This window comes from Gavialis gangeticus, unplaced genomic scaffold, assembly GCF_001723915.1.
Source record: "Gavialis gangeticus isolate Ggan-Ray unplaced genomic scaffold, GavGan_comp1, whole genome shotgun sequence".
In the NCBI taxonomy this organism is placed as follows: Eukaryota; Metazoa; Chordata; order Crocodylia; family Gavialidae; genus Gavialis; species Gavialis gangeticus.
In genome coordinates this window covers 51,897,446-51,913,406 of record NW_017729022.1, presented here as the reverse complement: position 1 = coordinate 51,913,406, position 15,961 = coordinate 51,897,446, and the positions used below count along the sequence as shown (strand labels likewise).

Here is a 15,961-nt window from a genome sequence, read left to right as displayed (position 1 = left end):
CACAGGAAGAGGCTTGCCCTCCCGGGAAACCATGACAGGGGCTGTTGCCCCCGTCACAGTCCCTGCCCCCCTCACTGCACCAGCAGTAGGGGTGGGGGTGTGGCCAGAGGCTGGCCAGCATGTCCCCCTTATGTGATGGGGGCAGGAAGGGGGTTTATTTCCCTGCTTCCTCCAGCACCTGAAGAAGGGAGCAGGGAGGGGCTTATTCTTCCACTCCCTCCATGCAGGCAGCAATTGGCGGAGGCGGCAGTCAGGGCTGGCTGACCCCGGCTGCAGTCCCCCGGACAGCAAAGGAGGTGGAAGGGGGAATAAACCTACTTGCTGCCCCCTTTGCCTCAGGGGCCCATACTGGCCAGCATCTGGCCAGGCCCTGGTCCTGCCACTGCAGCAGCAAGGGGGGAGCACCAGGCATACCCCAACTCAGGTCCATGCTAGTTGGACAGGGAGGAGGGAATTAAAGTCTCTCCCTAGCCAGCTCACTTGAGGCTACTGCCAGGGCTGGCTACACCCCACCCCCAGCACAGCTTCCCTGCAGCCAAGGGCATACTCCAGTGCCCTCTGGCTTCTGGCCTGAGCCACTGCAGGCTGTGCCTGCATTTCCTGAGTGAAAAGGGAATGTCTGTTCACCTGCAGATTGGTTCAATCTAGGCAAGTCAGACTAATCTGCAAAGATTGAATCAATTCATGCTCTGGCTTTTTGAATGTCTATCCCTAGCCCACATGTCACTGTGGTGTAGAGTCAATGTCATCTCATGAGGATCACATTATTATGACATGAAGATTAATTTGGAGGCTACAGTATATTCTCAGGGTCTCATTATAGACCAGTAAACTTAGGACTATATTGTCAAGTTTAAGAAAAGTGGGTCACTACACCAGGGGGTGGGGCAAAACATGGCCCACGGGCTGGATCCATCCCACCAAGGAATTCTATTCATCCTGCAGTGGGTCCCTTGGCCCCACCCTGCCCAGGTGCAGGGGGCAACCCATGCTGTGGTGCATGCAGACAGTCCCACATCCCTTGGTCACATGGTGGGGTGGGGGTTATTCAGCAGTTGGACTCAGCTTCCCAGCAGCCCCTATGGTGGTAACTAATTCTGCCCAGCTGCTGCTGCCAGCATCTCCACTGCCATCACCAGCAGTGACCCTGCTGCCTAGGCACTCTGGATCTGCCTGTCTCTTATTTTTAACACAATAGCATCCTCATCCATGACCAGAGATCCTCAACATTACAATAATATAAATCAGGGTTTGACAGCATTTTCTGGCAGGGTGTCCAGGATGACCCAGATCAGGTCTTAGGTGGGTGGGCACAAGGACCAGCAGCTTCTGCTACTTCTCCCTGCCACCTGGCTCCCACTCTGTAGAGGAGGGAAGAGAGACCTCCTCCTTCTGTAGCACAGCAAGGGCAGAGCCCTCTACTTCTGAATGCCATCAAAGCTACATCTCCAAGGACCAGATTCAGAGGCTTCATAAACCAGATTCAACCCATGGGCCATAGCTTGCCAACCCCAGATATAAATAATTAAAATGGCAACCGATAATACCATTCATAATTTTTTTTAAATGAGCAAGAGATAATAGTGACATCTCACACTTCCTGACATGTGGATGTAGGAGATATTGGTCTTCCTACTGGAGTTTATATGAAGGTAGCAGAGGACAAGAGCAGTCCTTGATTACTTCTCAAGATTAGGTTCCTTATCCCCCTGTGAAAATAAAGGCTTGTGAAGTGTGTGTGTGTGTGTGTGTGTGGAGGGGAGGGATACATACAAAACAACTACATAGGACCACTGAGGTGCTCCAGCTGTTCTCTGTAAGCAACACATTGCAAACTAAGTGGGTTGCAAACCACCAAGATGAACTAATCCAGGTTCTACAGTTCAAGTTTATTTTATGGCTAGATTGTATTATAACACCAGTGCAATATACCTAATCCAACTGAAGTGAAAAAAGTGTAACCCTGACCAAGGAGTCAGGCAAAGAACACTAAACAAGGTTATTCAGTAACAATAATTTGAGCATAATCAGCTTCAGCAATGAGTAAACTGTAGTAGACAAGCTAACTTTGCCCTTAATACAAATCTTAACATTTTCTCTGTAACTGACTTGCATTAAAGGCAAACAGTTGTCACTGTTTCCAAGTAAAAATTCCCTGCAGCAGCCAGGGAGCAGGGACAAGAGGACAAGAGCCATAAAATTTTTCTATAGGCTCATCAGCTTTAGAAATATACTCCAAAATGTAAGGAAATGAAGCTGATTGCCCCTTTGCAACAGGTAAAGATAAAATAAAGAGCTTACACCAACATATTTGTGTGATGGCTATGATAAGATACCCAGCAATTTGTCCTCTGTACACAGAAGAGGGACTGGTTTATTACTGTAGGATACATAGTCTAATGGTCTGATGCAATGAGGGCTCGAATGACTATTTATCTTCAAAGATGGAGTCAATGACTATAGTCTTGTGAATAAAAGATACCACAGGATTAGAACAGTGAAAAGATTTACTACTAACTCTCTCTCAGAGAGATTTTCTATTTATCCCCAATGACAAAAGTGGGTTTCTTGCTGATGGTTGCACCTGGTATCAAAAACCTGTTTCCTTCTTCTGCAGAATAGAAATTAAGGGACATAATTAGCTGTAAATCTTCTGTTTCAAACAATATAATTGTGACAAGATATACCAAACCTTGACAGTGGATACAGAATAGATGTAGAACTAAATTGAATCTGTTGTTTGACTGAATCAAAATCATCAGTAGACCCATCAAATATGAAATAGATAAAATGTCTACGACACCTTCACTTGGGAGCAGACTATTCATAAAGTATGTATTCTCTGATACAAATATCTTCTTGAACGAGAACCAAGAGATTGAGTGAATTACCGTCTGGATTAAGGTCCACAAGTGACACTCTGCCTAAAGAAAAACAAAAATATAGGACCAAGTTCTGATTTCAGGTACCTGTTTAAATCCAGAGCAATCCCTCAGCAGTTACCTCCTTGTAAAACTGGTTTAAATCAGAGAAGAATCAGTCACTAAAAAATTTAGCAGGTTTAAACAAATGCATGTGCCACATCTCTCCAGGGACCCTGAGTCACAATCCCCATGTACACAGAGAAATTAGCAAAACAAGAGTGACTGGCAATAATAATCCAATCTTTTTGCACCACAAAAGGAGTAGGTGGGATAAAACATATCTTTTGCCAAGCCCCTGGCCATGCTGTAAAGATGCCTTTCTTCTAAAACCCTACACAAAGAGCAGAACCTAGTCAAAGAGAAAATATCCAGCCCAAACTGGTAAACAGGCATAGCATAGGAGCCAACTTTTATTTTTGCTGGGGAGGTAGAGCTAAGATGATGGACATGTGGAAAGTTTTATGCATTTCAGGTGACAGCCTTCTTCCTGAGGGGGGCCAGGGCCCTCAGGCCCCCATGGACTCGGCCCCTCTGATGCATAGGAAGGTAAGCAGTCAGTATGGCCAAAAAGGCTTCCTCTGGTAAGTTCCAGGCAATCCAATGAAGGAACCATCTCTCCAGAGACTACACCATCATCTTGAACTTTCAAAAGGCAGGAAGGTCTTTAGAGAAGATGTTTGGATCTATGGCACCCTGGATTCTACCCTCAACCTTACCTTCTCCCTTGGACACGTACCTCAATATTAAAAAAAACCAAACCCAAACCCCAGCCTTCCTGTAATATGATAGGGCAGCACCAAAGGAAGGCAACTCACATATTCACATTTTCCAGAGAGGCGTCTTATCAAAGGCCAACACTATTCCATCAGGTGTTCAGCACCTCCACTATCTCCCACCAAAGCAGTGAAGCAAACAGAAATAATGATGAGTATTTTTCATAGCACATTTAAAAGGTAGGACCTGGCTGATATGTTTTCTCCCTTGAAACAAACTAATTCTCCTTTTGGGTCTTCTAACAGCTCTGCCAAAGAGCACTGGCTTAGGGTAATATTGGCTTTGGGTCACATAAGACGCATGTAGGTGTTTGGTTCCTTAAAGGTCTGAGGCTGCATCTTAAGGTACATCTACACTGTGGCAGCAGCAAGCCCCAGGCAGGCTGTTCCTGAGCACAGCCCATCCAAATGTTACTGCATGGGTGCTCCGGGGCTGTCCCCAGTGGCCACCCTCAAGCACTCCAGAAGCCAAGCTCTCTAAAGCAGTGAGAGGGGGATGCCACGGAGCATCTCCACTGGTGTGTCTCCAGGTTTGGAGGGTGCAAGTGGGAGTAAGTAGATAGGACCTGGTTGTAGATAGTACAGCTTGCTGCAGCCACAATACAGACCTACCCATGCTAAATATAAGGTATTGCTGCTTCGGTTCCTCTTCAGTGCACATTATTCTCATCAACATCAAGCCTGCAGTAGGGGGTGAGGTTCTTAATAATGATTCTGTTTACCATTACCCATGACCTTGACATGAGAAGTGCTTGCCCAAGTGTAAAATATTGCAGTAGACGAGTCTCACAAAAATGAGACTTTCACTGGGCCCCACAATGAGGCTAATCAGCCTGTCTGTGCCATTATTTTTTTTCCGACAACAATAAATCTCTTCTAGGGCAATACCCTGCCTTATACCCTTGAAATCAGAAAAAAAAAGAGGTAGTAGAGGCCTCTGAAGGTCATTTATCTATCTCCCTGCTCTTATATAGGGGTGTATATTTTGATCACCAAGGACTGGTATGTCTAAAATGTTCTTAAAAACCTTTAATGAAAGAGGTTCCACAACCTCCCTACATGGCTTGTTCCAGTGCTTACAGTTATAAAATTCTCTTAATATCTCTCTTAAATCTTCCCTACTGCAAATTAAGCTAACTTTTTTTTGTCTTACATACCACTGGCCATGCCTACACATCACCGTATGGCAATGTTGCTATGGCACTGTGCTTTAGTACTTCCGTGGCACAGTACAGACTGTTACTGCACCGTGAACACTGTGCACAGGTACGTTTCCCAGCTATGTCACCATCGCAGTGCACTATCCCGGGGAAGCACACTGCTACAGTGACGTGACTGGTGATCACTTATAGACCCCCATGATCACTATATCACCACAGAATGTCATACAGTGATGTGGCGCATTGTCACCTTGCCATAGGGTGATGTGTAGCTGCACCCATTGACACGGAAAACATTTGATCACAATCCTCTTTATAACAACCTTTTCCATAGTGGAAGCCTGTTGTCAGGCTTACATCTTCTCCTTTTTTCTAGATGAAGCAAACCTAATTCTTTCAGTCTTTCCTCAAAAGTCATGCTTTCTAAACCTCTTTTCATTTTTGTTGCTCCCCTCTGAATTTTCTCTAATTTACCTACATCCTTCTCCAACTGCTTTTTCCAAAACTTGACACAGTAATCAGCTGAGGCCTCACCAACACTGAGTAGAGCAAAACAATTACCTCCTGTGTATTACATATAACACTGCTGTTAATACATTTCAGAATGAGATTTGCCTTTTTTTCTCCCAACAGTATCACATTGCTGACTCATATTCAGTCTGTGATTCGATCTAACCCCAGATTCTTTTCTGCTGCACTGCTGCTTAGCCAGTTATTTCCCCATTTTATATTTCCAGATTTGGCTTCTAAACATACTACTTTGAATTACAGTACAGCTGGAAACTGCAGTAGAGAGGATGACCCAGCAGAGGGATGCAGCCAGGAAGCCAAGACCAAACCAGCAATAAGGGGACCAGAGCCAAGCTATAAAGCAGGAGCAAGAACTTCAAGCTTGCCTCGCACCCCATTATTTTATAGACTACAAGAAGTGGGGTTGGAAAGTACCTTTTATCCAAGACTAAGACACTTGTTTGGGTGTCAACTAGAGGCGTGGGAGGCGACTAGAATCTGAGAACTGTAATGAAGATAGGAACTCTGGGGTCAGAACCAAAGTTAGCAGACTATGTTGAATGGGGAGACAAAAAAATGCAATGTAGCAGAATAGGACACTTGGATTAACAACCTGAGTAGGCTGTATGTATGAATGTATGTATCCAGTGTAAGTTACAAGTAAAGAGTTTAATGTTAATTAAAAGTGCCTATGTTTATTATTCAACCTAGTGCATATATTATCGATTTAAATAATCCACCTTACCAAGTCTAGGAGACTTCCACTTGACTTCAGTGAAACAGAAGTGACACTTCTGTTTTGCTTCAAGATTTCTATGCTAGTTTTGGAGACCCCTTATGTGAACTCTTATGTTAGCCTAAATGCATATCTGGAAAGTCTGCATTTAAAAACACTATAATTTATGCTGCTGCAGTGCTAGGAAGCCAATGCAGACTGTAACTACTGAGATCTCTGTCAGTATGTGATGGCCAGCGGACCCACTTTACGAGCAAACTAGCAAGTGCAAAAACTGCAGAAGAATAGCTTACCAGCTGATTGTGTAGGAGCCTCTAACCACAGCTGTGCTGATTTCAGGAGGAAGGAGAGAATGCGCACATCCTGAATGCTACTGATTAGATCTCAAGGATTCAAAAGTCAAAATCTCAGACAACTGAAAAAATGGCAGTGCTACAAGTATTTCATCATCTGTTGGTTCAAGAAGTACAAGCAAAGAGTTATTACCTCTGAGAACATGTAGACTTGCACTGAGGGGTAACAAAGCAGCACCATGTTTGAAAAGCATCTGGGTTTCAGAAGTAATAGGCAGCAGGATGCTTGGCATCTGGTGAGAATTGTTTTTCTATTAGCAGAAACCCAGCATCTGGAATATTGAATACCTACAGTATATCTATCAGCTGTTGCAATTTCAAGAAGAAAGGAGATTCCAGACCTGTAAGTTAGAACTGATCTGGAGCTGCTGAAGTACACAGAGGGGATAAACCCCAAATGTATGTTAAGGTGTGCAAATTCTAAAGGCTCTTGGTTAACAAGGATGTTGGCTGGAGATAGGAACACTTAGTGCTGCACCTGCACCAAAACTGCACTGACAGACAAGATGCGTTTGCCAAGGACCTGACTAATGACCCCTGGACAACACACCTCTCTGTGTATTCCTGCTCCACCCAAACTTTAAAACCAACTGCCTGGGAGGGCAGTGGCAGTTCTAATTAGGCTGTGCTGAGAGAGTCAATTGACTTCATAGCTCATTATCATCTCCCTGATTCCTGCTAATCTCTCTCCACTGAACATGTGTTAATAACCCTCTCTCCTTTTTAATGGTCAATGGGGTATTAAATACACTGTCAAGACACTCAAGAAGACTAGGGCTTGTTTGTTTGTTTTTTAATCTGAAGAGATGCACATTTAACTATAATGACTACAGGAATAATGACACAATACCTTTTGACTATTTTTGTCCTAGTCTGTTGTGTTTTTTTAAGTTTATAAAGGATATAGCTAATGAATGCACATTCTAATAGTTATATTTGTTTTTGCTTTGATCTTAAACTGAATAATCTAGTGCTCGACCCCTAGCATATTAGCAAAGCATCTAGTTTCTCTTTAACTGGAAAAAAATGTGTTGTGTTATATGTGATCATGGGCTACACTATCTGCACCCTCCTTTTCAAAACCCTAGATCCACCCATGTGTGTACTAAGTCATCTAGGAGTTTGAGCAGCCTGTAACTTCTAACAACTCAGAGGTAACACCTTGTTTTGCAGAAGCAGAAGGACCTTAGACTGTTCAGCAGAAATAAATACTACAAGCAGCCTGCAAATCAGAGGGCTGTGTGGTGTTGACACACGGGAGGCGGGGAGAGGATGGGGGAAGCATGCTGTCAGCATCTGCTCAGAGTGGTGACCTGAATCCCTAGTGACACCTGAAGAGAAAGACAGAGAAACACATTTACATAGAAGAAACTGGGATCCAAGTAAAGATTCAAGTGGCTGCTGCTTTAAGATATACAACACTGCTTTGTTTTTACTGTAACTAAGCAAATTAAAGGCAAACAAGGATTGAAATAAAAATCCTGAAGTCATCTTTAAGCTAATTTAAAGACATCTTGAAGGAGCAGCAGTCAATGGGAAGGTCAGTAGCAAAGATGCCGAGAGCCAAGGTGACAACTGCATCCCTTCAAAAGTTGGGTGGGGGGCATGAATGGAGAAAGGACTGCAATACTGACAGCTTTGGCAGTGCTAGGCTGGTCTGGACTCATGATCCCAGGAATGAGCGTCTCTTACAACTAGAACCATTTGGTAGCATGGAGGAAGGGGTACAGTCAAGAAAAGGCAAAAATGAAGTAAAGCTGGCCTGGACACAGCACAAGAGAGAGTGCTAATGTGGGAAAAAAATCTGCACTTGCCATAGTAACAGAGGGATGTATAACCTAATAACCCGCTCTAATTTCTATTGTGTTTGATCCTCTAATTCACTGGCACTGCGCAGGCTGACACAATATCACTGTGAAGTGGAGAGGTACATATCAAGAGAGGTACCACCTTATTCTATAACAGGCATATAATTCTCAGCAATAACTGCCCAGGCTGGATGCTCAATGTAGAACACAGCAGTGCCAAGAAGGAAGAACTGCTGGTTTTCCTGCTGCAGAAAACACAAAGTGTGACTTCCAGTAGATCTCAATTCTGCTTAGGGTCTAATAACTCAGGTTAGTAAAGTCAGCTCATTTTTTACTCACCCTACAGCACAGGGAAGCCATCTCCTAACTGGCAGCTCAGAAGCAGTCTGATATGGCTTGTGAGAGCCCACTAGAGCATAAATGCACCCCTGCTACATGTGTTCTATCTACTATGAGCAGCGATTGTTCATCTGCCTGCACTCACTTCTTAGTCTAAGGTATGTAAGTGGCTACTGCCCAGTGGTGGACAACACTGCAACAGCACCTCTGGCCCCAGTCTATCCTTGCAGTGATACAGAGACCTTCACAGAGACTGAAGGATGGATTTGCCTCCTCTTAATCTCGGTGTCAAATCATCCAAGGCCAACACAGATGTGATAGGGGCTCTTGCAAGTGGCTGAAAAGCTAACAAGGTCATTCTGTGCTTAACAAAGAAGGCTTGTCATATCACATGTATTCCCTTGGGACTCTGGTTGCACTGCAGTCCCTCAGGGTCAAACCAAAGAAGTCCCGAGACAACAGAGAATCAGCCCTGTGGTTAGCAAACACTTTAGGATTCCAATCTGAGTCTTGGTTGAGGTGCTGGTGCATGTTAAACAAGGCTGCATGGGGAAGCAAGGCTGGCCAATGGAGAGGGACCTTTACTAACTGGGTAATTAAAAAGCAAAAAGAGAGTTCATGCCATGTTAGTACTGTGAACTTTTGCTCTCAAAGAACACTGTATTTAAAAAAATGAGTCGGAAGAACTGAATGCAGAACATTTACTTATGACAACAGTAAATACAGCTTGTGACTACAATAGCTGGGAAGCGCAGGAACACAGATCTATTCCAGAAAATGGTTGCTATGGATGTTCTTTCATGACTGCGAGCCCTATGTAGCTTCAGTCTGTTTTAAAGACACAGGAGGAGATTCATTAGTGTGTCCAGACCTGAAAAACCAAGATTTGGCCAGGAAACCAAACTCCCATTCTGAAATAATTGGTGAGTTTTTGAAAAAAAACAAGATCCCACATTAGAGTGACAAACTAAAATCTCAAAAAAAAGAGAAAACACCTCCCATAACTGAAATGCCACCATATTTCATTTTGGAACTACAAGAACATGGTGTCTCCAAAAAGAAAGAGGCTCCCTCCAAGCTCAGCAGCTGCTGACTGACACAGACTTGTCAAACCCATTGTCCAACTCTCAGTTCTCAGTGGTGGGCAGCCATGAAGCGGACACGAATAATGTCAACAGCAGTCAGCTGCCAGGGCTTCCCAGCTCTTGGGCAGCCCTGCCACGCAGACTTCTATGGGTCTGGGGAACCCCCAGGCTTCCAATTTCCCAAACAGAAAGGTTTCCTGGCCTGTATGACTCCTGGGACAGCTGCCCCATCCACTTACTTCCCCGGGTTATGGGAATATGGCTCAGGTCAGAAGCCAGCTGACCTAAGATTCTGGATGTCCCAGGTTCCCTGGTCTGGAGCCAGGCACATGGTAGATCTGCCCCAGAATCTCTGGTTCCCCAGAAACCCCGCCAGGTGGACAAGCAGGAAAAGCAAGCTGGCTTCATCAGAATCTGCCTATGATTTGTTGGAAGTCTGCCAAAATTGTCCCAAGTATAATTTCATAAAGCATTTTGGTTCTGGTGAACCAACAAACCTGTCTTCTGTCAGAAAGTTCCCCCCACAGCTCTAGTTCAAGGGAAGAAGAAGCTGGCCCAACCTGTGCTAAATACTGCCACAGCCCCTAAGCAGTTTGCACCAGCAAGGAACTGGCAGGGTGCCGGACCATTCTGGCTATGCCTCACCAGTGCTCAGAACACTAACAGTCTTCAGGGGGGACTGTTACTGATATCCCACAAAGCTGGCTTTATGGCAGGTGCTGTACAGGCACCTGCATTTGTCCTCTTCGCTGTGTGAAAGAGTTCACATCCATCCTATGACCTCTATGCAAGTTATGGGGGAAAAAAGTGAACATGTAATGAAGGTCTGAGCTATAACACATTTACACAAGTGGGTTGAATTAATATTGCATTTGCAGCCTTAAACGTGGCATTTCTGAACTTTCAAGTGCTTGACTTCAGGGCCTTAATTTTCTATTAATGTAACTTCTTTTGTACGTTACATAGATGTAGGTATAACAATAGGACTCCCTGTTAAAGGAGAATGAGAAATACCCGTGACAGTTTTTAATGATTTAACACTGAAAAACATCCAATTTAGACATAAGGTTAGCCATTCCATTAGTATTTGTTGTTATAACTTTTTTTTTTTTGCATTTTAATGAGACCTAGGAGCCCCACACAGGACCCAGGACCCTTTTCTCTAAATATAAAGCAAAAAAATGGCCCTGACATAAAAAACTTTTTCTATTCATTTATTAATATTGTTTATGTTTTGGTTAATGGAAGGTGCTGCTTTAAGAGCAAGGGGGAGTGCTGCATTACTGAAGTTGCCTGCCCATACCAAAGCCACACATAGAAAAAAATTCCCTGCTTATCCAGTAAATGAAAGAACCTGTCTGTATTACATCCAATCAGTTCAGTACTCTCTCTCTCTATATATAGGACTAGATAGATAGATAGATAGATAGATAGATAGATAGATAGATAGATCTCTATATATGCTCTTCTGTTTCCAGGAAGCCAGACTATTCTTGAAAGTAAAACATTAGCATTTCTTGGGAGCCCAATGCCTGAGGGTACTGCTAAATCAGACAGACTGCTTCACCTGAAGGTCACTTGTTTGAATCCAGCTTGGTAGGGATGAAAAGCTGTCCCTGCATAATGAATGTGTGGTAGTCACTCGGTCTGGGTTGCGCTGGGTAAGCTTCAGTTCCAGGTCCCACACCTCAAATTCACCAGCAAGTTTTACTAAATGGCAAGCCCAGCAGAGAGACCAAAACCTCCCTGAGCCTTAAAGACTGAGCTATCTCTGTTACCACTGAGGAACACTACCTTCCCTTCACAGAGCTGAGGTAGAGAAATGTCCATGAGACTCTTGCCCTGCTGCTGCCCCATAGATAAATTCAGGACTTGATTCTCCAGGGCTACCAAGCCAAGGCCAAGGCCAAGGCCTTATATGCTGGCATGGTGTTTTCTTACACTCCCTTCCTGTCACCCCTAGAGACTCTGGTACACCTCTAAAAATGGCAGCTCTCCTACCGTGACCTGAAGGAACACGCTCAGGACTTGACTGAGCTCCTGCTCTTTACTAGGGCCTCCTTAGGACCTGGAAACTTGTCTCCTCAGCTAGACTGACTCAACTGTACAGCCCCCAAAAGCAAACCATGCTGTACAGCTTTCATCCCCTTTGCTCAGCTAATGGAGTGCATTAGAGCCAGCCACTCCCAGAGACCTCCTGGTCCACAGCTGATAAGACTGGGCAGACCTGGTAATGCCTGTCTGATGCATGAAGCCACCTCTTTCCAGTATCCCTAACCATGTGATCTATCTGGCAAAAGCCACCCTGTCTTCTGCTCCTCTCATATTCTTGTGGTGGGTCCTCCAAAAGTGGGTGGCTCACCTAGCCATTTCTTCTGGCACTCAAGAGCTTAGTGTCATATCCTTCCAACATAAGCCCTTGACTGTCCACCACAAACCCTCCAAGTAGACTGCATAGCATCCAGACAATCTCATCCTCACACTAGCTAAGCTGCCCAGGCAGTGGGAGTGCAGCCTACTCAGTGGGAGTCCAGCCATTGAAAGGTCACTGTGTGGGAAGGCCAATTTTCTATGCTTTACCCATGGGCACATCCAGAATTGTGGTGGGCAAAATCTCCTTGTTCCAATGACTCTTCCATTGCCTTCAGGGAGGCACTGTGCAGGGTTTTCTGCTTCTCTTACACAGCACCTTTTACCTCATCCCTTTCTAGTCCTCAATTCATCCTCTGTACTCAGTTGATGTCAGAACCTTCTTTGGCCTCTTCACTTCCCTTGAGGGGTGGAGCACTGTTTCTGGTCACGAAGCTCCCTTCCTGCCCTAACTCCAATATCCCAAAGTCTTCCTCCAGCATGAAATCCCTAGCCTTTTTAAGACAAAGCTTAGTTTTGAATGGAAACTATTTAGAACCATGCAAATTATCTCATTAAACATTTGCCTACAATCACACGCAGAGCAGAAATTGGCTAATAAGCTGTTCCATTGCAAAATGTATTTCTGGCTTTCTGTTGGCTGGAGGGCTAAAACTTGAAACAAAGGACAGTTTAACAAAGTATCTCTTTCAGCTGGAAAGGGCTTATGATTTCAGTGCAGAGTGTCACAAGTTCAAGCTCTCATACCATACAGGCAGACGGGCATATAAACTGGTGATGGCAACATATGCATGTTTGTAACCACTACGTTAACATGAGCTCATTCATGGTACTTTATGACCCTAACCACAAAGAGCTGAAGGATCAAAGATTCATTAGACCATCTGCATTCACTCAGATGTTCCTTGCTCCACCCTCAAAAGGAGCTGGTGTGCTGGGCTGATATCTGCTATATAGGACAGGAAAACTGATGCTGAAGGGAACTATGAGTGAAGGCTCTAAAAACTAACATACATATGGAATGGAGCTCTGCACTAAGGAGATGGTGCATTTGTGTTACTGGATACACCAGACTCCACTTACCCCTGATCCATCCTCAGTGGCAGTAAGTAGCTAGCCATCCCTTTGATGAGAAGTAATGAAGAATGAGGGGTTAACTTGATGAGGACCTTCACCACCCTCCTCCCAAATCCAGTTCGAGAGTTACCAAACATGTCCTACCCTCTCCCACTTCCTCTCCTTGGTCAGAAGAATGATGACCAACTTGGGATGCATCTGGTAGCCGTCCTCACTGAAGGACAAGTTCCTCCCTTCAAAGGTGACATTAATCAGGTACCTGAAAGAGAGAACAGATACGATTTAAACACTCAGGAGCTGTGCCTGAAACAAAGACCTGCTTCCCCCACTACAATTAAATGAGGCTTACAGTAACACTGCATGCTCAAGAAGCAACTGCCTCAGAACAGCAGGGGAAAAGCTGAACAACAGAGGGTGGGTAAGTGGGGGAGACAGAGAGGTAATGAGAAGAGAAGATAACCAAGGACTTGGGAGAAAATAGACAAGACCAAAGTAACTTTACACATTTCACTATTGGCTGCTACAATGGGGTGACTGCTTTCCTTGCCGCTTCCTGCTGTATTCCCATGGCAGTACCCAGAACAACCACATCAGTACAAGTGCATTTGTGGTACTTAATGCCCCCTACCTGAAAGTGTGAAGGAATCAATATTAATGAGCAGTGAGGACAGGCTGCACATGCTCCCCAAACTAGCTCTTACTGTCTCTCATAAAAACATTGTGTATTCCACAAATCCTTTGAATTGCGTTAGCCAGGGGCACAGAGAGGAACAGTGTCCCTTCATCAGGCAACCATCCGACAAGGCAGGGCACCATAAGGCAGTACAGAAAGGAGGGATGCACCCATGAGAGCCCCAATTTGGACCTCACTGAAATCAAGGTATTTTTACATTGATGTAAGTGAGAAGAGGATAAAGCCAAAAGCAGTTGTATAAGACATGAGAATCAGAATAATAAAGGTTTCGATAGCTAGCTACAAAGGTCCCTTTTTCTAGGAAGAGAATAGACCAGGAGTGGCCAATCTGTGCTAAGCATACCACAAGAAGCATGTACAGTCCCCATGTGTAGCACATAGCAGAGTACGAAGGTGATAGGCAGTAGGGGCAGGGATCAGACAGGGAGCACAGGGCAGGAAGCAGAAAGCAAAGCTGCAGATCAGGTACAGGAAAGGTATCACAGCATCACTTGGGAGGGTGCGAAGCTAATTAATGGCACACCTGCCAAAAAGGTTGGCCCCCATAGGAATAAACCATTGTACCAGTTGGGACCAAACAGCAAAACTCTCAAAGATGACTAGCCAAGTAATTCCCTGTTCCAGAGATTAACAATTTATGGCCCTCCAAGTAAACCAATTTTAATATCTTCCTTAGGGGTGCACCTAGGATGCATCCTTTGCCCAATGATCAGAGGACAGACACTAAAGTATTCATGAAACCCAATGCTCCCTGCAGACATGGGGCTTCAGTGGTACCTCTGACCTGAGCGGTGTCATTCCAGCCTGCAGCCTGAAAAGAGTGCCAATCACTGCCCTAAATCCTAATATCCCATCCCTCCAATAGGAGGTGCTTCATTGCTGAGCTGACTGTCATTCTCTTGGGTCATAACAGCAGTAGAAATGGTCCATTAAACAGCCTGGGGCTGATTTTCATTGATACTGAAGCCACTTTACGCTGTTCTAGCAGTGGGAAGGACCTTTGAGTGGATGAAGATTACCGTGATTCTCACTTAGAGGCTCCTTTACACTAATAGAGCTTTTTAAAGTGGCTTTGCTGAAAATGAGAGTCTGTCTATTGTTTTGTTTTTTGTGTTCTTTTACTGTTCAGATATCCAAATGGCATGCTCCATTTTAAAATTATGCTGTCAGGGAGAGAGAAAGAAAGAAAGAAAGAAAGAAAGAAAGAAAGAAAGAAAGAAAGAAAGAAAAATATATATATTACATTGTTCAATGGCTTGTAAGAAATCTACATGGCCTCTTTAACAGTCTCCCCTGTTCATGTATTGAAACAGCTCTCCACTGTTCATATACTGAAACATCTCATGAAGCTGTTGCCACAGACCTAGAACACTGTACACCTGCTAAAACACATATACAGTCACATAATATAATATAAGCTAGAGGTAACCATCTTGTCTGAAGGGTTGGCCTCAATAGTTTAATCTCCATGGCATTCCCAGTCCCATTTTCAATTACTCAAGCAAGGTTTCCACTCCATAGAGAAAGACTCTTCCACTCCAATACCCCATATTGTTAGGAAGAGTTTCTAGATATTCACATGAAATTGCTCTTTTCTTAACTTCATTTGAACTATCCAAAGACTTTATTCTGCCTTCATGGTGTTTACACCCTGAAAAGTGTAGGAACAGAAAAAAATTACATTGATTGAAAAGAGGTTTGGGGGGCTGCTGTAGTTCAGACTGATCCATTGCAACTGTTCTGTGCATCCATTCTAGCCAGCAGTGAGTGCAAGTTAAACCACTGTCATTTAGCAGCTGTTTCACTGTGATGTAGTTAACTCAACTGTTGGTGTGGATATTTGAGAACTCATGGCACTCAGGAGAGGTTCCTGAAGACTAGAGGAGGGCCAACATGGTACCTATCTTCAGGAAAGCAAGGAAAGAAGATCCAGGGAACTACAGGCCGATCATTTTGACCTCAATCCCTGTGAAGTTCCTGGAAAAAATTATCAAAGAATCCATCAACAACTGGATGACAAAAGGTGCCATTCTGAGAAACAGCGAACATGGCTTCATTTTGGGTAGGTCGTGCCTGACCAACCTCATCTTCTATGATCAGGTGATGGGTCACCTGGACGGGGGGGGGGGGGA

At 44.3% G+C, this 15,961-nt stretch overlaps 1 protein-coding gene across 1 annotated transcript in view; it reads right to left on the bottom strand.

Annotated features, from left to right (window-relative positions):
- GRIN2B (glutamate ionotropic receptor NMDA type subunit 2B) overlaps positions 1-15,961 on the bottom strand; it is a 388,000-nt gene that overhangs the window by 109,116 nt on the left and 262,923 nt on the right. Inside the window, exon 4 of the mRNA XM_019514920.1 lies at positions 13,280-13,394. Within this exon, the coding sequence (XP_019370465.1) occupies positions 13,280-13,394 (115 nt within the window). The remainder of the gene's footprint in view (positions 1-13,279; positions 13,395-15,961) is intronic.